Source organism: Haliaeetus leucocephalus, unplaced genomic scaffold (assembly GCF_000737465.1).
Source record: "Haliaeetus leucocephalus isolate CR32 unplaced genomic scaffold, Haliaeetus_leucocephalus-4.0 Scaffold317, whole genome shotgun sequence".
In the NCBI taxonomy this organism is placed as follows: domain Eukaryota; kingdom Metazoa; phylum Chordata; class Aves; order Accipitriformes; family Accipitridae; genus Haliaeetus; species Haliaeetus leucocephalus.
The window spans coordinates 5,666,046-5,689,600 of record NW_010972753.1 but is presented as its reverse complement, the minus strand read 5'-3'; the positions used below and the strand labels follow the sequence as shown (position 1 = coordinate 5,689,600).

Sequence of the window (23,555 nt, the reverse complement as noted above, 5' to 3'; positions counted from 1 at the left end):
TTGGAACTACGTGATCTTTAAGGTCCCTTCCACCCCAAACCATTCTATGATTCTGTGATTTATTAGTTGCAACCCCTACTACTCTGTGGTGTACTGATCTTTGAATTCACACATCGCTTAGTGGTTTTTTTGTTGTTTTAGATACATTTAGCCTTTTTTGTCTTGAGTGCAGTTCCTCTTCTCCATAAATTACAAACCTCAAAGACTAATAACAAATGCAGTTTCTCATAACTTCCTTCTGTCTTGAACTATCCTGAATGAAGTGTTAAATTAATTTTCTCTTTTCCTAATTCTTTTTTTCAATTCCATCCCAAAAGAGATACTAAGAGAAAGAAAAATTAATTTCTGCTGTTTTATTTAAGTAAGTGTGTATGTAACTGCTATTACCTTACTTAGAATAGAACCAAATGGTAGCAAACAAACTAGTCTAAGTGTGTATAGAAGAATAGGATTAATAATGCTAGGCTTTTGAAAGATCAAAATTTGAGAAGACAGACTTGGTTATTTGACAGTTACAAAATTGGTAATTAAAAAGAACACAGTAAGTATCCTATTTCTGAGGACAGGAACATGTATTGCTGTTTGATTAAAACCAGCTTGTAGACTTTGTACATCATTCAATCTTTGCCACTTTGTATGGTAAGGTCTAAAGAGAAATAGCTGTCCACTGAAGTTTGAAGGGTGAAGCAAGAAGATGGTAGGAAAATTGTTTACAGTGAAAGAAGAGGTCAGTAGGAACTAAGTGATTTTCTCATGAAGACATAAAAGTTAAATATCAGGAAAAAAATACCAGTCGGGGTCTTACCAAGCTGTAAATAAATCTTCTTTCTATAAAGCTGATGACTGCTTGCTTATAACACAGATTTATTCTGGTGGTTTTATGCTGTGATGTGGCATCACAGGCTTTATGATGTCATTTGGTTTTTTGTTGTTCTCTCTGACTCTTGTGCCATTTTACTGGTGTGCTGAGCTGTGGATTATATTGTCCAAAGGAGTCTGGATGTTTCAGTGTTATATTTTATTTCTTTCTCTTTTGAGTTATAAACTATCTTTCTAATTCTTCATTCCTGTAGGTTTAATTTTCTTCAGAATTCTTTTTATTTTCCTGCATTCCAATGCGCATAGTACTTTTGCCTAAATGAATTAACACCTGTGACATTTGTGAACATGGTGTTTCTTTTGTCATTTAGATCACTTACATCAGCACATGTGTCTTTGATAAGCTCTCGGACACTGTGGCTTAAGCCATGGCTTTTCACTGTTATACATTATGTTTCTTTAAGCTTCTTATGTCCGTGTTCGTGCCTAATTGATTTGGAAAAATAAAAATTCTTAAGGTATGCAGCAAATATTTCTCTAAAATCTTTATCCTGTATCAATTTCAGCACTTTTTTTTGTTGAATACAGTTGTTTACAAGGAGGTAGTCATCCTGCCCTACCAAAGAGGATTTTTTGTGTTTGTGACAGTTAAAGCAGAGAAAAACAGAAGGCAGTAGTTCAGTGGATACAGTAAAAAATACACCGTATTTTTTAAGCAAAAAGGGACAAGGCTTATGACTGGTGTAAATTTCATTGGTGTAGTGTAGAACAATTTAAACCAGCTTCCTTAGCTGCTCAAAGTGATTCTCTCAAACTGAGAAGCACAATAGTACCCAACTGCTTTCCATCCCAAGTTACTAATTACAGTTGTTTCCTTTTTAAAAACATTTTGATTTCAAAGTACTTTATGATGCTTGTGTTGGAATGCTCTAGTTTATTTTATTTTTCTATTTTTTACAGTGAAAGTATGAAAGGATGGATTCACGTACATACACAGACAATCTGTATGTTTCTGTGTGTGTGCATACATATTAGAGTGGAAGAAAGGGATGGTGAAGGTCAGCTTGTCTGATGACCAATGTCACAGATCAATTTCCTCTCCTGCCATATATTTTTTCTGAGTATTTTGCATGAAGTCTGTTAGAAAGGCTACCAAATTTCAAATGCCTAAAATTTAGTTGTCGTCACTGGAACAAAGTTGTGTAGCTTGCCTTTATATATGAGAGAGAAGTAGCCAGTTATAGAGAGCATCTTGAGTAGATTAGATATACAGTGTCCTAGAAGGGCTTCTTTCTCTCCAGCCTGGAGCATCAATGATTAACTTGGCTGTAAATGTTTAAAATTTAGAAATAAATCTTTCCTTTAATGTCTTGAGCATCTGTAAATGGGATTAATAGTAGCTTGGACAAAATAATATAAAGGCAAACCCTCATGTTAGGGTATTCACAGACTAGCCAGAGGGTCTCAGAAGTACATAGCCTAGGCAGAAAGGTAATAGCATTTCAGCACAGCAAATTGTTTTTTTTATTTTGCTTTAAAACAAAACCCCTCAAACCCTAATTTTTAAATAGGAAAAGTAGCCAATGCAGTGTATATAGCAGGGAGTGAGTCAAAGTCACCTGAGAGGGAATGGGCAGCAGCCTGTCATGTCGTAGGGGTCAGCAGTTTAAGACGACTGCTGTTCCTTTAGTCTTCTCTGTCTCTTCTCTTCATATCCCACTTTTCTGTGTTACAAGTTCCACCTTTTGTTTTGTTTTGTTTTGCTGAGTCCACTTTAATATTCCCTCCATTATTTAAATTTTATTTTTTTCCTAGTTTAATGATGAAGCTTGCCGTGCTGAAGTAAAGGTGGCATCTTCAAAGTGTTCTGACCATAACTAAGCAAAGTCACCTGAAGAAGTTTCTCCTCACTAGTATTTGCAATTTACTTTTTTTCATGATGCAATAGAACGGGAGCAATTTCTTCTTGATCTCTAGTTTATACCTTACCACAAGTAAATAAACTCTTAGATTTTATGCAAGCTTGAGAAATGGGTCTAATAATCTTTCCACCTTCTATTGCACTATTCATTAGCAGCAGCCTACTGAAGTGGCAGTGTTTTACTTGTTTTGTAAAATAAAAAAAAAAGATGGCTGCAAAAGCAGGGAAAAGTGCAACAGAAAGTGTTGAAAAAGCAAAAGAATGTAGGAAAAGTAATCAGAAAATTGAAAGGAGTACCGAGGAAACAATAGGAACTTTTTCCTTTTCAGATTTCCAACTTCAAAATACAGAGAGTTAGAATAGAATAGAATAGACTATTTCAGTTGGAAGGGACCTACAAGGATCATCTAGTCCAACTGCCTGACCACTTCAGGGCCGACCGAAATTTAAAACACGTTATTAAGGGCATTGTCCAAATGCCTCTTAACCACAGGCTTGGGGCATCAACCGCCTCTCTAGGAAGCCTGTTCCAGTGTTTGACCACACTCTGGGTAAAGAAATGCTTCCTAGTGCCCAGTCTAAACCTCCCCTGGTGCAGCTTTGACCATTCCCACGTGTCCCTGATCCCACTGGATCCCAGGGAGAAGAGCTCAGCACCTCCCTCTCCGCGTCCCCTCCTGAAGAAGCTGTAGAGAGCAATGAGGTCAGCCCTCAGCCTCCTTGTCTCCAGAGTAGACAAGCCCAAAGTCCTTAGCTGTCCCTCACAGGACATGCCTTCCAGCCCTGTCACCACCTTTGTTGCCCTCCTCTGGATGCTTTCAAGGACCTTCACATCCTTCTTAAATGGTGGGGCCCAGAACTGCAGACAGTATTCAAGGTGAGGCCGCACCAACGCTGGACACAGCGGGATCATCCCCTCTTTTGACGGGCTGGCCGTGCTGTGTGTGATGCCCCCAGGAGGGGGTTTGCCCTCTGGGCTGCCAGGGCACACGGCCGGCTCGTACTGAGCCTGCTGTCGGCCAGCCCCCCCAGGTCCCGTTCTGCAGGGCTGCTCGCCAGCCACTCCTCTCCCCATTTATGCTTGTGCCCAGTGTTACTCCATCCCAGCTGCAGAATCCGCCATTTGGACGTGTTAAATTTCATCCCGTTATTTGATGAAAAATAGTTTCCACATCTGAAGTACCCCAAATGACTCAGTTAAAAGGAACTGAATATTACACAGCATTCTAGTAATCTTCCTTTCTCTCTCTTTTTTTTTTTTGCTATGTCCTAGCAATCAGTAATAACTTCAGACAACTTCATTTAAACATCAGCTTGTAAAAAAAGTAGTAGCAATTTTAATTAATTTTTTTAAAGAGAAAACTGCCTGAACCTAGGTTTTCTACATAGCATATGACTGAGTTCTTGGCTTGCTAGCTGTCAGGATACTCTTTCTGCTTTTTAGGGAAAGAGAGTAGAAAAAAAACCACTTTAGGTTTATTCCAATTCAAAGTGAATTCCAGAAGTCTAGCTTTTTCATGAAACAAAATTTCTGTTTTTTTACAACTAGTTGCCAGCAATGGTTCTAATACTGTAACTGCAGCATTCTAATTACTGTATATATTTCCACATGACTTCTAGAGAATGCAATCACATAAAACTGTTGACGTTAATTTTAAATCCCTGAAAAAAATGGTATTTAGACTATCTATACTCTTTAAATAAAGATGAAATGCAAAGGCTGGTTACATAGAGCTATTGAAATACATGTACAGTAGGGTAAAGTTTTTATTGTCCTTGTTTTGAGAGGACCTATTATGGAATTTATAGAAGTTTACTTTCCATTTTAAAGGAATTGGACCCAAGACTTTTCTGGGTTATCCAGGGATGAAAGAGATCTCCTTGGTTTACATCTGGCATTGCCCTGCAGGAGGCCTGAAGGATGATTTATGCAGATCCTGATGGTGTTCTCCTGCCATAGTAGGCAGCCTGCAGCTGTCGCATTCGGGGAGAGCTCAAGTTTGGGAGTTACTATAAAGGCAGAATAAGACATATTGCAATAGGCAGGTAGAGTACTGTATCTCTTCTAAAGCAAGCTTTTGTGTAGCAAGGAGTTTGTTAGACAGGCTTAACCTGAGGGACTAGTATGAACAGCAGGGAAAATTTGGTGCGTCCAGTTCAAATGGTTCAAGTTTCACAATTCCTTCAGGGAACTCTCTTTTTGCTACAGAAGCTTGGCTTGACTGTTCAGTGCCCATCAGACTTTTTCCTTCCTGCTCTTACATCCTTTTGAGTAGGCCCTTAATCCTTCTGATTACATAGTTTTAGCAACAGGGATTAAAGCATCACTGCTTGATAGAAAACTAATCCAGGGCAGTGCTTACTTTTCCATCCCTGAATTTGGGGTGGTGCTGTCTCTGGTTCTCAGGGATCACCTGCTGTTGTTGGTAAATCAGCGCAGGCTGGGATTCAGAGCTCACATCCCATCTGCCTACAGCTTGGTGTTGTGCTGAAGAGACTGTGTGTGTCTGATTCTTGGAATTAACTGTGACAGCAAGATCATTTTGGCAGATGGCTGCTGTGGCATGTGTGTAGGTATATTTGAAGGACAATGGTGACATTCTATTTCCTGTTTATCATACCTGTGCTTATGGAAGAGACTTTCTCTCCCTCAGCTGCTATTTTGAATTTTTTTAATCAAATATGCAAATATATAAATAGTAAAGTCTTTTTTTTTTTCCTTTTTTGATTTCCTTTAATCTAGGATAAATTCTGCATGCCAAGCATGTCCTTTGTCAAGTAAATGAATGTAAAAAGAGGAAATGTAAAAGGGTTGCCATTATTTCCTTTTTCATCAGCCTCTAAAATTCCTTTTTACAGACTATTTTATTTCATTTTGTTTCTTATAAGGCTGCATCCTCTTGAGACATTGTTTAAGCAGCAACTCATGTCTGTCCTCACTTGTGCATGCCCTCGGCAAACAGACGCAATTGCTGAGTAACAGGCATCAGAACTTTGAGTGTTATTGTTTGGGTTTTAGGCTTTCATCAAGATTGCAAAGGGAACACAGAGCTCTGCTGAGAAACTGAGCATCAGTATTTCATTTAGTGATACAGTTAGATTATGAAGCTCTGTATGTGCAAGGGTATTTATTTCAGAAAACATGCTCGTGTGGAAAGAGACTTCTGAATTTTTTTCTATTAGCAAGTCAACTGTATAAAAGTTGTTTGAAGAATACAGACAAATTCTCAGATTTAAATTTTAGATCACTTTTTTTTTTTTTAATTTTAAAAATAGTACTTTGGTAAAGGAGGTGAGATGAATAAGAAAGCTGCCTTTTCCAGAAAGTCTTTGAGATTTTGTATCTATTAGCTAGCTCCGTTCTGTTTCATTGAGTTGGTCAGTCATCAAGTTTTCTCATGTTTAAGAGAGGAAAGTAAGCTTTTCACTATACAGCCAAAGTTTTCTTAGACTAGTGTTAAACAGGGTAATTTCAGTTTAACTCAGTAGGCATTTGAGATAAAAGCAGTGTATGTGAAAGGAAGTTTTAATCTTGATGACACCTAGCACTGAATGAGTGCACGATACAGGTACACTATTATCCTTTGCTCAGTGAGTATTTATTGAATAGTGACATTATTCTGTCAGCGTTATGAATAGATCTATGTCATGAGAATTATTTTTACTCAAAATTGATTAGATGTCAAATGTATGTAGATAGAAGATAATAGGGGTAAGTACATTACACTGAATAGCATAGCAGTGACCATTGCTATGAGTGCCTTGAGGGTTATTACACTTATCCTGTTTCAGTCATAGCTTACCTAATTTCATCTTTTAAATCTCTGGGGTTTCTTATGCTCATTCCACTGGGTTAAGACAATGTCCTAAAACTTCAAGAACTACTTCTGGGATAGAAGTAATTTTTTTACCTAGTCTCTCTCTCTGCTTCTTCCCTCACCTCTAGCCTGGAATTGTTATTATCAGGACTTCATATGCAGATGTTAGTGTATAATCATTATGGGATCTTTTTTTGCATCACTTCTAATAAGATAAGGGCTTTTTTCAAAGTTATAAAACATATCATGTGTCTCTTACTTTTCTTTTGCGCTTAGTCTTCTGGGATGAAAAACCATACACAGATCTTTTTAATTCCCTGATGAAAGCAACAGTGATAATTCAAAGAGGATGATAGAAAAAAAAGAGATATTCTTTCCAGAGGTAATATGTAACTTCTGGTTTTGTTTCTCTGAGCAAAGTGTATTCCCTGGTGCAAAGGTGGAAGCTCTCCCTCCGTGAGCACTCTCATATTACACAGTAACGTAGATAAAGATAACAGGGTTATCTCCTCGCCTTCTTCATTTCTTATAGGTAATCCCTCACTCACTTCTTTATATACGCAAGCTTTTGAAATCAGTGAGTGTTAAAATTTACAGAGTTTTCTACAAATCAGAACATGATATATTGCACTTGACTTAACTTCATGAAAACATTATTAGCCATGGATGTTGTAGAAAACAGGATATTCAGTAACGTGATTTCAACATGTGTTGTCAAAAATGTCTTTGTACCATGGAAGTCATGAGCATTTTTACATGCCAGTTGTTGCAGCAAGGGTGCAAAGAGGCCAGAAGCTCTGCTGAGGACAGTACAGTGATGGTGTCGATGTGCAAGAGGGCAGGGCAGCAACACCAGCTGAAGCAACTCTCCTCAGCACATCAGAGGCTTTGACTCCGAAAGAAGTGCTGAGGGAAGTGCCACCAACCAAGCCTCTAGCCATTTTGAGGTTCCTGGTGCGTCTGCTGGGGCTGGAGACAGCAATGTCCTTGCCTGTGGGAGGTGCGCTGTGGTTGTAGGGCAATGAGAGACGCTTCTGGAAGTGCACTGGCAGCAAAAGGAGGGCTAAGGAAAATGCAGGCCCGCTGCTCAGTGGGGTGGGAGACCTGATGACCAAAGGCACGCAAATATCTGAGGTACTCAATGCCTTTCTTATCTCAGTTTTCATGGGCAAGGGCTGCCTTTTGGACTCTTGAAGGTCCCCAGGCCTGCTAAGAGAGTCTGTGAGAGTGAAACATTACCCACTATAGAAGATCAAATTAGGTAGCATTAACCCATGCAGCAGTACAGGCTGGGGCCTGCTGGCTGGAAAACAGCTTTGCAGAAGATGGTATGAAGGTCCTTGTCAAAAATAAGTTGAAGATGAGCCAGCAGTGTGCCCTTGCAAGGAAAAAAAAAAAAAAAAAAGGCCAGCTGCATCCTGGTCCCCGTTAGCAGGAATGTAGCCAGCAGGTCCGGAGAAGTGATTCTTCCTCTCTATTCAACTTCTGAGAGTTTTCCAGTTTGGGGCTCCCCAATACGAGGAAGATATGGACTTACTAGAGGGAGTCCAGTGCAGGACCACCAAGGTGGTTGAGAGCTGAGCTCTTGATACACAAGGAGAAGCTGTTAGAGCTGGACTTGCTCAGCCTGAGGAGGAGGTGGCTCAGGGGAGACCTTACTCATCTCTACAACTCTCTGATGGGAGACTAAAGAGAAGGCACAGCCAGCCTCTTCTTAGAGGTGGACAGTCACAGGCAATAGGGGCAAGCTGGAACATGGGAATTTTTGGTGATATAAGGAATTATTTCTTTTTTTTTGGTGTGAGAGTGGTCAAACACTGGAAAAGGGTCTGTTGTGGAATCTCCACTCTTGGAGATACTCAACACTCATCTGGGCAAGGCCCTGAGCATCTCGCTCTCACTGGCCATGCTTGGAGCAGGAGATTGGATCAGATGGCCTCTGGAGGTCCCTTCCTTCTCATGTGATCCTGTGATTCTAAATGCCTGCTAATACTGTGTTTTGTAGCAGGCTTGCCTGGACAGAGGCATTTCTGGACTTGTATGGTATTGTAGATTTTCACTTGGCAGTTTTTATAATTGAACAGTTGAATCAAGAATCTGTCCGCTCTCACATTCTTCTAATCTTTATTGCACCCATCATGTATATGATGTGTATTAAATTACTGTTTGTTGCAACAGAGTAGAAAGGTGCATTTTTCATTCTAAATCCAAACATTATGTGGTGAGATTCCTAATGGGTGAGGGTTTTTGTTATAGGTTTGGTCAGCATGTCACTGTGCTTTTAGGGCTCTACTAATCCCAATATAACAGCAATATTTGAATTTGATCATCTATTTTCCATAATCACTTCATGAATATTTTTACTTTTAAACAGATATACCTATCACATAGTGCTTTCACAAACTATTAAACCTGCTCAGCCTTTGATATTTGATCATGGTAACCAGCTTAAATATTTTAGAATTCCACTTTACTCTCTGCTGAAAATCCCATTTCTTTATGACTTTGCTGCATTTTTTTTCATTCTGAGAGTAGATTAATTCTACTTTTGAAATGGAGAAAATTCCAGAGTATCTAACTTTTTTAAAAAGAAGCTTTTAATCAGGACATCCAAGGAGGATTTTATCCAAGCCGGGAGTTTGAATGAATCATCAAGACTGTAAGACTTGAAAATAAATAAATAAAATCACAGGTTACAGAGCTCTTCTGAACACTTTCTAAGTGGCTGATGATGTTCAGAATATCTGAATGCTGCCCATGTCAAAACCCACAAGTCCCTGTTTTTCATGCTGTGCAATAAAATCTACAATTTTTTCTTCTCTTTTTGGTTCCATCTTTGAGAAAAAAAACAAACAAAACAACACCTTCATAAATATGAGTGATAAGCTATTCATCTTCTGGCTTTACTACTACAAAAAATTTCAAAGTATGTTGCCAAAACATAACAGCAAGATAAAATGCATCAGTCTAATTCTGTAGAGAGAGGATGATAAACCAAAATACAATTGGAGTATCTTCATAAGTAGAGGGTTTATGATTGTAACAATTCCATTAAATTAACTTTTTGTGGATAGCAGCCAGTAAGGTTCATGGAACATACTGAAGGAGACATTTTGTGGAAAAGAGTAGAAACAGATGAAGGAAGCTATCTATGTAGTTGCTTTTTACAGAGTAGGAATAATGGATGTTAATCCCCAGGGAATGCAAAGAAAACTAGGTATAGGAGGAGTGAGAACATTTCTATTAAGTCCAAAGTAATCTTTTGGTAAAAATGATGCTCCTTCTTTCTCTGAGCTTGGTACAGATAAATGAGAGAGCTAATAGGTGTGCATAAACAAGGTGTATTTTTTTTCAGAATGAAATTGAATGTGGGGTTGTTTGGTGGGTTGGCTTTTTTAATGTGCATTTACTGCATTCTGATTGAATCCAAAGAGAATCTGGGAGGACCAGTTTCAGATGGCAACAGTTCTGTATTAATTCAGCTTATACTGCTTCTCCTACCCACTGTCAGCAGGGTTCACACAAAAATACCTACTGTCAGTATCTTTGGGTATGTTACCTAAATGCCAGTCACAAACCTTTGGTATGTAGAGTTGCTGCAAAAGCTGCTGTGAGAGTAAAACAAGCATGGCAAGCCAGGTTTCCATAATAATTGCTTTTTACCTTTTAAATTGTTTTCCTTGAAAGTATTACTTCCCCTCCTAAGTAGTAGTTAGCGTTTATTATGAATAATAAACTGATAGCCAGTTCCTTTTTGTTGCAATCTAATATGGTGGTTCTGACAGTGTCTCCTCCAAGACTGCCTGTGGTATCTGGCAGTGTCCCTCAGCACCTGGCTTTTTCAACTTTGGGTGCTATTACTAATATGGCTGGACTGTAAGTCTGTGCAAAGTCTTTAGTTTTCTGAGATATTCGAGTCCTGTTTCTGAGTGTATTCATAAATTTCATGAGTATGTAGTACATTGGGATATTTTATGAACTGGTTTCTGAAAAAAGTATCTATCAGCCCCATGTTTGTGTCACATTTAGTGTATTGCCAAGACTAATGAGAGCAACATATTAAAAAACGTCTGGATGTAAGAGCAACTCTGATGTGATTAGTATTGAAGTCAAGTACTTGCAGTGTCCTATGTCAGCAATTTATAAAGCATTTGATAAGTAATCTTGACTGAAGTGCTATAAAAGCAATTCCAGGGTATAAACTTGGGCCTGGATGGCATACTTTGGAGTGACAGTAGAAGATGGCATATTTGATCTCTACAGACACTTAAGCAGGAGCTTATGACTTTCTTACAGTATTTAATAGCTGCCTAATATATTGACTTACTGACAAGAGTGTACTCTGGCTTCTGAGAACATATCTAAATCCTGAGTTCTTTTTTAAGTTTAAAGAGTCTGATTCTAGGAAGGAAGGGGTTTGTTGGTTTTTTTTAATTCCATATATATTTGCTACATGACTTCTATTACTGTACACTCATCAGACCCACCTCAGTTCCTCCTTTTGTACTAAGTACACTTTAATTTTACAAGTGTGTAAAACTTTTCACTTTCCTTTGTTTTTTGGGTTTGGGGTGGGTTTTTCTGAGACAGAGAACTGAGTAGATTAGTGTATCAGCTACTTTTACCTTTATTTCTGTGGTGGTATCTACATTTGTCACTCTGGCTGCAATCTTTCTTTTGTTAGTGTTAGAAGTCTTTATTTGGGGCAAAATTCAGGTAGGCTTTCATCTTTTCTCCAACAAACTATAAACAAGCCTTGAAGAAACATAAATAATTGTTCCAGGTGGCTGTCTCGGTGTGCAGATCTCAGAGCTGATTGTTCCTATCTAAATCTAGATGAAAACGCTTACCTGATTTCACCAATACAGCCTCTAAATTAAAATTATTTAATTTTTATTATAATGGAATTATTTCTTTTTTACCAGAATTGAAGGGAAGATAGAGGGAACAAGTGTATTTTTTTCAACTGGTGAATTTGAGAAACTCAGTAATTTGAATTAATTGATTTTTTTAATGACAAACTGAAAAACACAAACAGAAGTCGATTTTCTCCCCAAAATAGCATTTCTTGTAAAAAAATTTAAAAGGTTAAGATTAAAAAACCAAGTTTATCTACACGTCAGAATTTGCTGGTGATCTCATTAATTTTTCAGTGATATTTATCATTTTAACCTGAAGCTGTATTTACTGTGGGAGTGCATGCATCTTGCTAGGAAATCCAAGAAAATACCAATTAATTATTTTCAGGATGTAAATGTTACTCAGAGACCCCTTGTTACAGGCATCCTGTTCAACTTTGCTTTTGATTTTTGGATGCATCAAAACATGATTAGGCTATGCCACGGAGACACCAATCAATATGATTGCTATTTTGAAGGATTTTGTAAAAAAATTCTTCCTTTTTCAGATTCTGAACTTCTGACAGTTCTTTGCTTATTTCGAGGCAGTCTACATGCATTATTACATCGTCTGAAGGAACTCATAGCAGAACATACTTCTGCGTGTCGCTGCCTCTGTGGTTTGGGTTGTTCTGGAAGAACCTAAAGTGATGGAAATTCTTTGAGCTGAAAACTGATGAGGATGAAACTTTTTCTTTTATGCCAAACTCCTCACAAATGCAGTTCTCCCATACAACGGCACACTGAATGTTAAACAGCTCAGTGTGCAGGTTAACAATAACAAGTTAATAGACCAGAAGTAATGCTGTGCATTTTAATTTGGCTGTTGGGTTTTGGGTATTCACGGAAGCACAGTACTGGTTTAAAAGTAGAAGTCCTGGTGTTGCGATTGGTGTTGGTGTGAGCAGGCAGCTGAGGATTTGGGGTCGGAGGGTCAGGAGAAAAAAAACACTGAGGGACACTGTAGCACCGTGTTCCCCTCAAGACCTTGCGGTGGGCTGCAGTTGGCCACAGCTCCCTTCTGCAACCACGCTGGTCCTGAGCCTGACAGCTTCCATCACTGTATCAGCCCTTTTGGCAATAGCTGTTCAGGGCTACCTGAGCCTCTGTGGCTCTGCCCGTTGTTGCGTTGAGAGGGGGGTCCATCCACACAGGGAGGTGCCATAATCCCAAAGACGGTAGCTTTGGCCTCTTGGCTTCTCAACGGGTACCTGAACGTGTGGTACCCGTCATAGTGAGCAGGGCTGAGCTTATAACATCATCAGGAGGATAAAACTAACTTGTCTTACGGCAGTCTAAACCCCCAGCTTGTGTTCATTGTTAATGGGTAAAGTGACCAACGCTTGGTGAATTCTGTTTTGTGGCAACAGGAAAAGCTGACGTCAAAGGGTTGAAGTAAATTTGCTAACAGTTGACCGCCGAAGGGTGGGTTTTTTCTGTTGTAACTTTTCTGACATCTCTTGCTTAAAACCTAGGAAGTCAGAAGATCCTGAGGCCACACTAGCATGGCCTGTATTCCCATTGAAAATTGAGATTAATTGTACTTTTGCCCTTAATGCTGCCCAAGTTTCTGTCCTCCCTGGGCTTGCCTCAGGACACCTCCAGTAGGGAGGATTGGACACGAGTAAGTGCAGAAGCACTGGAGCTTTTTCAGCATTCCCTCTTGCATAATGCCCGCTGGGTCCCACTTAACCTGCCCTTGATTAAGAACAGTTAACTGCAGTGGATCTTGCACTTCAGTAGAGAGTAACACCTGAAATAATAGTGTAAATTCCTAACTGAAATCTCATTATCTTTGGAACAATGCTTTCTTCTAAAAGGAGCCCTAAAACCATTACAGTTTTTGTTCTGCTTGAACCAGTTTTAATCATGTGTAATGTATGAGGCCTCTAGTTTCTGCTTTATGTACTGTGTTGTTCTCTTCAGAGTTTTAATAAGATTTTATGTTGTTTTAATTAATTGAACATCATGTTATGAAACTGATGTACCAATTATTTTTCCCCAGGCTTCAAAGATGTTACTAACAAAAACGTGAAATGTCAGAATTTATTTTAAAAAGAAAAAAAAATTGCAAAAATTATTTGTGACGGAATTAGGATAATGTATAGAACTAACACAGTTTCTTTTTAATTATAAAATGCTCTTAATTTTTATTCTAAAGGGGTTTGGAAGAGGATTGTATATGTTTGTGTATTTGAGGAAGGGTGAAAGTATATATATATATGAATTCCATGGGTGGTAAAATATGAGATGTCTTATTGTTACATGTTGGTGCGTTGAAACCTTAGATCCTTTTCTGTGAAACAAATATACAGTCTTGTATGTACAAATAATTTTTCTTCTAGGAGTGGTCATTTATAATTAACACATCTCAGGTATAATTGTCTATAGGTTGGTGACAGAGAAAAAAAAACTTTATCCTTTCTTCTTTTGTAGGATTTTGTTTTTTCTCCAGGTTATGAGGCAGTTGTGCAGTTCAGCCTTTCTGGCTGCTTGTTGTAAGAGAAAATCAGTGTTAATTTGAAGTACTTGTATGTCAGTGGAACTAATAGAGGTAGATGCTCTCCAAACTATCCAGCAGGACTTTCAGACCTTGCCTGAGTAACTGAGTGGAAGTAAATGCTCCTGTAGAGGATGGTGCTGCCTTTGTGCTGCTACTGTTTCATCTCTGGAAAACCAGGAGGGGGGAAAATTAGACATGCTGAAAGTAGCAGCATAATTATTTTGCTGCAGAAAGATTGCCAAAAGATTGACAGGGTGAGTGTGCTGATGGAATGTGCAGGTGTAATGGGATTAGATGTTCACTGAAGTATAGGCGTCAGGACCTGCATATTTGTTGGGAGCAGACTACCTTATAAAATCTAGAAAGCTATGCTAGTTTGTAATGGGCCTAATGGTTTTACTTTCAGAAAACTGTGTGTATGACTACATGCATGCTTATCCTATGTCCCTCCTACTAACCCAAGCCTCAAATACAGAGTTTTCAAAGGCAGATATCTAAACCAATTCTTAGACATCTCAGTAGAGGTGGCTGATTTTCTGACATACAGAACACTTGCAACTCCCACTTTAATACATATGCTTTGTTGCATTTGCTTGCCTGAAAGGTAGTACAGGCTATGGTAATAGAATAAATATCACATAGTTTCACCATACAATGAAACTTCTTCATTGCTGTGGCTACTAGGAATTTTTCTGCCTTAGTGTAACCTCAAACTACTATTATGTTTCTTTCTAACTAGGGTTTCCATCCTAGATATAATAACAAGACAAATAGACAAAGAGTAAAAGTAACAATTTCCATTAAAGTTACTACTACCACTGTAGTTTATACTACTCTAATCCAATGGCAAGGATTTGACTGGATCAAATCCCAACTGAAACTATCTCTATAAATGTAGAAAGCTTTGTATGTTTGAAGATTGGTTTCTTTATTTTATCTATTTATTTGTATTTTCATTACATGTAAGTGAAAGTGGTCATTCAGGGTTTTTCTCAGTCTTCGAGTAACACACCAAGAAATCCATGAACTCCACAAAACACATGGAATTATGTAATAATTTATACTTAATTATAAATGAATAAAATTTAATTGCTAGAGGTCTCATAAAAAAATTGTTTGATTATTTCCCTATGAACAAGGGAGACATATAAGGCCTTGTGCCATGTCTGAAAAGCCAGTCCTGTGGATGAGGATCTGCACAATAAAGACTTGAGCATACCTTCAAATGATTGGGTTGGTGCTCTTAAGAGTTACTACTCCATAGCTGAGACAGCTCACTATTAATGAAATGAAGAAGCCCACGCCATGTTTTCACAGTTGCTGTCTGTCAGCAAGAGATGGCTACATCCTTAGATGCACCATGTAGTCTCTCACAATCTGAATAGAACCTAAATTGATGGTTGTTTTGCCTGTTTATAAAGATAATCTTTTCTGAAGGCAGGGCCCAAGTTGCTAAAGAAAGCTTTTCTATCTTCTTTTAGATGAAAGAAGCTTTTGAATATGAATTTTGGTCCCTTCTTAATTCTGGGACTGTAGAATTTAAAACCATAACAGTGATAGATGCAACTTACACAGATTGTTTTCAGCAGGGCAAAGTTATACTTTTACCTTCCACTCATCAACATTAGATCCTCTCTTAGAGGACTAAGTCTTATCCTTTTCTATCTTGAAAAATGTGTTGGGAACATAGAAATGCCTTAATGATATTCATAAGCTTATCTTCCCAATAGAAAAGACCTTTTTATCTTTCTTTTTAATCAAGTCATTAGCATGAAACTCAGAGATGTAATCATACCCGACTGGAATTGGGGTCATGCCATAGGCTAGCTGAATAGGAGGCTTCATGCCACGATGATGTATAGCCATTTCACAACAATGCTTTTAACTCAATAAGTCTGCCCTTTAATTACATTTTAAATCTCATTTGAGAAGTTTTTATCATTACGTAAATTGCTCAGTAAATGCTCTCATTCTAAGACCTAATAAAAGTTTTGCTTATGGACTAGGAGAGCAAATTATTTGAAAGCTTGATGGAGAGACTGAGAGCTTTTTTCCCACTTTGTTCATTGTGACAGAGCCTGGTTGCGTTAGCTAAGGTGGTCTATATAATAACAAAACATTTTACTTATCACTGTTAGATTCTCACTGTTAGATTGTTTGGAAACAAAGTAGGTCCCCAAATCTTACCTGAATTAGTTGTATTTTGATCTGAAAAAAAAAAACCAAAAACGCAAAAAAAACCCAAACCCAAACCCAATAACCACTTCCTAGAAGAACTGTGACATTTAAAAGAGGAAACTACAGTTGGACCAGTAGTGTCTTGCAAAGCAGAAGAAATACTTCAGTGTTTTGTTCCATCGTTAACCTAAATCATAGTATTTTCAGTCTAGAAAAAATGATCTCTTTTGTTTTTTAAAAAATATACATTTCTTTCTGTTCAAATACTTTGAAGGTAATGACTAGCTCACAAGGACAGACAGTCATAAAGAGTAGTGCAAACTGGCCTTCTATTGCTAGAAACAGCAGAAGTAGATCAAGTGCACCTTACACTGAATCTACCACTCATGTGCTTGAAATGCATTTGACTTGCTGTGCTGTAGCCATTAATTCAACATCTCCAGAACTATAATGCACACAAAACCACTCCTCTCTCTAGCAGACAGAAGAATAAGCCATGATCCTGAAAGAGGTGCATGGATCTTTGTGCCTCCAAAGGCTGCTGGAGTCTGCAGGGGCATTGAAATAAATGTCTCAAACTCTCTGAACCCTCACACAGAGTTTAATGCTTTAGGCAGAATCAGAAATTTGCAGGAGTTTAGATGTAATTAAATAAAAGCAAGTAAGATGATTAATTTGAAATCCAGTCCCTAAGCTGTGCTGGACAGAGTTGCAAAATAGCAACTCCGTTTCCTATATCTGTAGAAGCAAGCCATAAGGAGGTTACAAAAAAACCCCCAACTTTGAAGGGAGAAATTTTTTTGGTTATACCAGCTGAACTCCCCTGTTGGTAAAAATTCACAGACTCTGCCAAGCCCTAAGAGCTGCTCTATCCCCTTCAAGTCTGTAGAGCAGACACCTATTCTTTATAGATGTGCTTTGCTCAGTAGTATTGTTAGAACAAAAAAAAATACTGGTTCAGAACAAGTTTGTAAGTTCTGCCTTCTCCAGGCACCTGAAATGATGTTTAACAAATGAAAATGCAAAATAAAAGCAGAAAGAAACCCACTTTCTTGACAAGTTTTGAGATCACCACAAAAGAACGTAAAGATTAGTTTTTTACTCACAGAAGGTTATATTTTAAAAAGACGAAGGAAGGAAAGGAAGGGAAGGGGAGAGAACAGGGGAAAGGAAGGGAGAATAGGAGGAGAAAGAGGCAGGAAAGGAAAAGGAAGAAAGAAGAAGAAAGAAAAAAGAGGAAGGAGAAGGAAAAAAGATAAAAAATAGAGAAAGAAAGAGAGGAAAAGACAGGAAGGGAAAGGAAGGGAGGAAAGAAGAATGGAAAAGAAAGAAAGGAAAAGAAAGAGGAAGGGAAAGAGGGAAAGGAAAGAAAAAAGAAAAAAGAGGAAGGAAAAGAAAGAGGAGGAAAGGAAAGGAAGGGAGGAAGGGAAGAAAGGAAGACAAAAGCTAAAGGGAAAGGAAGAAAAAGGGAAGGTAGGAAAAGAGAAAAAAAGGAAAGTGGAAAAAAAGAGGATTACATCATTCATACTTTCTGTGCAGTACAAGAGGTTTGAGAAAACTTGCTACTAATTTAAGCTATTTAAAATGTTTAGCTATTTTTTTTTCTCCAGAAATTATTTACGGGAAATATAATATGCTCTGTTAACATGAATATGAAGGGGATGATCAGTTCAGCTAACTACACAGGTGGGGAGAGATTATAGAGGTGTAGGATCTTTGTTTTGTTTTGAGTAATTTTATGATAGCTTTTCTAGCTATTTCAGTATTAGCATGATAGAAACAGTACTGTAAAGTATAGTACTTCTGGGCTATGTATAGCCACACAGGTATTACTTGCTGATGTTTTGAGTACATGTATGTAATCATGCAGACTGACTTTACTTTTTTAATTACTGTCAGTAAAGATCATTTTTTTCCTCTATGTCCATTTCTTTTAAGCAGATGGTGCTGTCTTTAATTTTGTGAGCCCCCATACCTCAATTAATGCCACTTATTTCAGTAGTAACTTTGTACGGTACCTAGAAAATGTAAAATGCTTCACTGGAAATGAAAAGCACAATTCCAAGGATGGAACTGAGTTTGTAGAGGAGGATTTAAGTGCTTTAATTTCTTTAAATTATTACGTAATTAATTTTGTTTCTACCTTGTATAAAAGATAAATGTTTTGTCAGCTGTGCTACATTAATTTTCATGTCTTGGTCTGATTCACGTATAGTCCAACTAGTGTAACAAATTTCTTCTTTCTAGGACTTCATTTTACTTCCAGCCTACCAATCCCTCTCTGATGTATTGCCCAAATAATGGCAGATTTTGCCATGTGTCACGTCCTTTATATGTTATGCCTATATATTGCTATATATTGCATGTGGGATATGAATGATATTGACACCGATTAATTATTTCTGATAAAGTATCTCAAACCATATTGAATTCTTATAGGACTCTCTGTGCTCTGGGGAGGCTGACGGGACTTTCAATGCACTAGGTTTCACAGCAAAGGCTCTGCCGTGTTTTACAGGGCTCTGTGTAAAATAAAGCCAGTGGAGCCACAGGTGAATTTCTTCTACCTACCAAGAGGATTAGGGCAGTGAGGATGTGTGCTCCTATGGAGAACGCTAGCAGCAGTTCCAAGGGGAAGAACTGAGTTGGGCAAGTAGGAAATATATCCGTCCCCTAGCTTTATGGCAGTATTGGGTGTGCTGTCTTACAGCCTTAGTGCACTTCTCCCCTGAAATCAGGAGTAAAGGTTTCAAGGGCTCAGGACAAAAGTGAAACAGCCAGAGCAAATGTCTTCACCCTGTTTTGTCCAAGAAGATTGTTCCCCTCAAGACAAGTTTATTTCATCTCTTTATCATTCTTAGTTCTGTGACTTAGTTCTAGACTTATTTTATATATAGTATAATAAAGTAAATACACATTTTTAAATGTGTAGAAACCTATAATAGCTATTTAGCACGGTTTCTACAAACAATTATTATAGTACCTTTTATGATCGAACCTTATGGTTCATCTTAAAGGAAGATTTCGCTCTGAAATTCTTAGGCAAAACTGCTCTTGATGGTGTTGCAGTCCTTTCTAAGCAGTTCAGCTCACTCTAAGCAGTAATCTGTGATCAAAAAGATGTTTTTCATTTTGCTATCTGCTCTTTTTAAGGGAATCTGTTTCCACACAGCCTCAGTAATAACCACTACAGCAAAACCACAGTGTACAGTCAACCTAAGTCTGACTGTAACTCAGTAGAACTATACTAGGATTGATTTTTCATCCTCTGCAGTTCCTCCATGTGTTTGAACACATTGGAAAAGATGAAAATGCAATAAATAGTCTATATTTAGTCTATATTCCATACTTCTTGGTATGATGTGTAATGACAGCATACTTTTTCAAATATCTTAGCAGTTCATGACATTAAATAGAACTTCCTGCTTTATTCTTGTCAAGAAAAAGAATCTAGTTCATATTGATCTTTCAGTTGTATTTTTGAAACATGGAAATCATTTATTTCAGAAAACAAATAAAAAGTGTATAGATCTTTTTCTTATATGCACTCTGCTTCTCTTGGTATGTGAAGGAGTCAGAAAGAAAGGATCTGAAATACATCAACCAAAATGGAGTAAATATCTTTGTTGCTGCCTTGCTTCTTTGTCAGTGTAGGCTTCCTGCATAGCTGGAATAAACTACTTTTAGGAGTATTGGAAGAAGTGCAGTATACACAGGTAATGTGGAACAAGGAAAACCAGGTCTTGAATACTAAGCTTTTGATGAGAGTACTTCACTTTTCATGTTTGTTGCCCATTTAACTAACTGTCCAGATTTAATGTGATACTATATAGTCTCTTGAAATACAAATGATATAGCTTGATTTTATTTTCAGAAATATGTATGTGTCAGGAGAAAAGCATGGAATGTGTAGACTATGAGACACTTTTTCTAAAAACAAGAAAAACGTGGAAGTGCATTATTTTTTAAAATTCTGTTTTATAAAATGCTGTGAGTATATGTGTGGTAAAACACCAAGAGGGCGTAGAATTGACAGCTTCCTAATGCAAATAGTTTTTTGACGTACGTGTTTCATGGCACTTGTTCTTGCTGAGGAAAAGTCAGCTGTTTCCATCACCACACTAAAAACTAAGAATTTTGTGCAACAGGTAGTTCTTATGATAATTGTCTCATTCAGCAATAGATTTACCATTTTTTAAATGTGGAAGGACCTTAGAAGTATACAGACATTAAAAGTTAACTTTTTTACTGTGAACTTTATCCTTTCTTAGATATTGTTTTAGCTGTTTACATTAGGTTTGTGGTACTTAACCTAGCTCAAACAAAATCTTCAAATGCATACATGAAGAAAAAGAAAGTTGGTAATAGAGTATTCTTCAGTCAAGCAAACAAAAATAGAATATTGCAGCTGGAAGCTGAAGCTAGCAACATTCAGATTTGAAATAAAGTACAAATTTTCAAGTAAGGGCATTTGTACCTGGCATGTTATACATGGTTGTGTACCTTAAAATGCCATTTAGACAATCTAAATTGTCTATTTAACATCAATTAATAAATACAATATTTATAATACTGTTGCATTCTGCAGAACTACCTCTGATGTATTCCAAACTCATTCCTAACTACTTTACTGCTAGGATGACCATAGGTAAAGTAAAATAGTTGGATAAGAACTCTTATACTGTACCAAAGATGTTCTTGGCCCTCCTTAAAATTGCTCCAAATACAGTGCTAGTCATTGCTGTGCAAGAAATAGGTATCCAGTAATGGACGGCAAATGACATTTGGAACAGCAGTAGGTGAACAAGGACAATCTACTCATGATTCAGTACAGCTAACGTTGCACTTAAAGTATCAAATAAAACCAATTCAATTAGGAACATACCAAGTAGGCAAGTTGTGTGCTCCCCTCCTTCAAAGTCATTCTTCTAAAGAAAATTACAACAAATTTCCATTGGGGACTATCTGTGATGCTCAGTTAGCACTGGCTCTTGCTCTCAAATGCCATAAATCATCTCCCCTTTCACACTTCATCCCCAGCACTCCCATTTCAGGCAGCAAGAAACCACCACGAGAAATCTTAGTGCCCAAGCATCCCAGGAGAAATGCAGAGCTTTATTCACTAGGTCATTTATTTTGTGTCTTTGTGTGCGTCTCTGGAAGTAAAAGTACTTTTGTGTCTATGTGGCTACATACAGAGTATGTGCTCACGTATGTACGTGTTTAAACTGTTATTATTATTTTTATTTTCAATCTTTTTAAAGAGATTAAAGATTTCAAGCACTGTTCTCTGCGAACGAATCTGACCTTGTGGAGCTGCAGCATGCAAACGCCTTGGAGAAGGGCAGCCAACGTACAAAGGCTGCATTGAGTGTGTGGGCAGGCAGGAATGCTGGTACCAGGCAGCTCTCTAAAGAATGTTCTTTTGGCAGAAAGAGCCGTGCTAAAAATGAGGGGGAAAAATGAATTCAAAATGTAGAGCTGGCCTGCAGTTTATGAAGTGATAAGAAAAGTTGGCTGTTCAACAGGAGCTGCCAGTTGCATATTCTAGGTCCTTGCTATTCTCAGGCCCTCCTACAGCCATGGCCCTGACCAGTGTTTTGATATAGCACAAAGTGGCTGTTTATTGCTATTGACTGCTGAGGCCTGTGCTCCAAAATGTGTTCTGTCAACAGAATGTAAGTGAACTTGGCATTTTAAAGCTCGGCTGCTGCAGTCGCGTAGATTTCTTGGAATTGCCATGCAGCAGGACCGGTGTTGCAGTCCCCAGCTCAAACTGAAAATGTTGCACAGGAAGACGTATCATGTGAAGGTCAGATTTACCTGCGATCCTGAGGGTTTGTGGGTTTTTTGTTCCCTCATCAGCACAGTGAATATATCTTGTCCTTGCGTTGTTGCCTGTCAAAGGCTAGACTTCTAACGTTCTAAATTTTGCTCAGTATGCTCTGTATCGAAAAAAGGTCGTTATTCAGTGCAAACGGCCTTCTTGTGAAAGGGAAACATGGCCTGTGTATACAGTACGCGATATTGTCATAAAAGGAGTAATCAAAATCCGTGCTAATTCTGTGTTGCACTGAGGATTTTTCCACTCTTTCGAGAAGTGATAGTTTTGTAAGAAATCACACGTATTGTTTTCTATTGCTTCCATAGGAACTACAGGCGGAAATCGATACTCATACTGACATCTTTCACAACCTGGATGAAAATGGGCAGAAAATCCTGAGGTCCCTGGAAGGCTCTGAGGATGCAGCCCTGTTGCAGAGACGGCTGGATAACATGAACCTCAGATGGAGTGAGCTTAGGAAGAAATCTCTAAACATTAGGTAGGACCTGAACGTCAGCGAAAGCCTACAGTTGGCGTGTAAAACGGAATGCTGCGTTTTGACAGTAAAAAGGTTTAATTTTGTTTCTGATAGCACTATTTCTGTCCATTTTGAAATTATTTGGGCTATTTTGAATGTTGGCTTAACTTTGTAAGAATGATTAAGTTTTTTGGTGTGAAAGTGATAGTAGAGGATTAGGATTTGAGACATATGATGAGGTTTTGTAATTACAGAAGGAGAGATTAGCATGTTTAAACAGTAACTGTACCCCCCTCTAAATGTAGGCTTTTTCTAGAGCTGGCTATGACTTATCAATGAGTCATGAAAGAAAATGATTAAACAACCTATATTTATGATAAGCTTTATTTCTAAGGCTGCTATTTCCAGTGCAAAAGTAAGAATAGCCTTGCAAATGAGAAGACAGGTTATTTAAGATTTCAGCTGTTGTCTGGAGAGTGGACAGAATTGCCAAATAAAATCCATAGGTAGTGTCATGAGAGGAAAAACTTCTCCTTGCAAGGAAAAATATAATAAATGGTAATGTTACAAATGGTGAAGTGGAGGTACAGGCTTCAATGGGCTGAAGATGTCTTTTCAAAAGAAATTGTCCAGGAGGCTTCTCTTCAGAAATACAACTTTTACAATAGACAACAAAGCTCTGTTGCGTTCGGTCTCTGGCATTTTCTCATTTGCTCGCTTGCTGTGTTTTGGAGGTAGTTCAGAGGGCAGAAAAAGGTAGAAGTGTTTTTCGAAGTAATGTATGAAATATCAGCTTTTTTTCAGCTCACGCCCTGAGGGGCGTCAGTCTGTGTAATGACAAAAGCCATCTTCATAACATCAAGCGTTAAAAATAAATGAAAGATGTGAGGTTGAAAAGATACTAGTAGCCAAAGAAAGAGAGACACATTCCTCCTGTTTTTTTCTGAGGAGCAAAAGAAGGATATAACCCTTCAAGGTCTCTCTGAGATTTTTTTCTTCACACGCCTCTTACCCATGAACTGGCCCAAATGCGGAGATGTTTCAGATAAGAAAAACAGTCAGTTGGCCAAATATCAGTAATTGAATATATGGCACTTCCTGTCTTTCATTGTTTGC

The 23,555-nt window shown here is 38.0% G+C and overlaps 1 protein-coding gene across 4 annotated transcripts in view; it reads left to right on the top strand.

Annotated features, from left to right (window-relative positions):
- The window catches only part of DMD (dystrophin), a 1,006,632-nt gene that overhangs the window by 780,069 nt on the left and 203,008 nt on the right, over positions 1-23,555 (top strand). For all 4 annotated transcript variants that reach the window (XM_010571327.1, XM_010571330.1, XM_010571329.1 and 1 more), the window contains one exon: positions 22,288-22,460. In XM_010571327.1, coding sequence (XP_010569629.1) covers positions 22,288-22,460 — 173 coding nt within the window. The remainder of the gene's footprint in view (positions 1-22,287; positions 22,461-23,555) is intronic.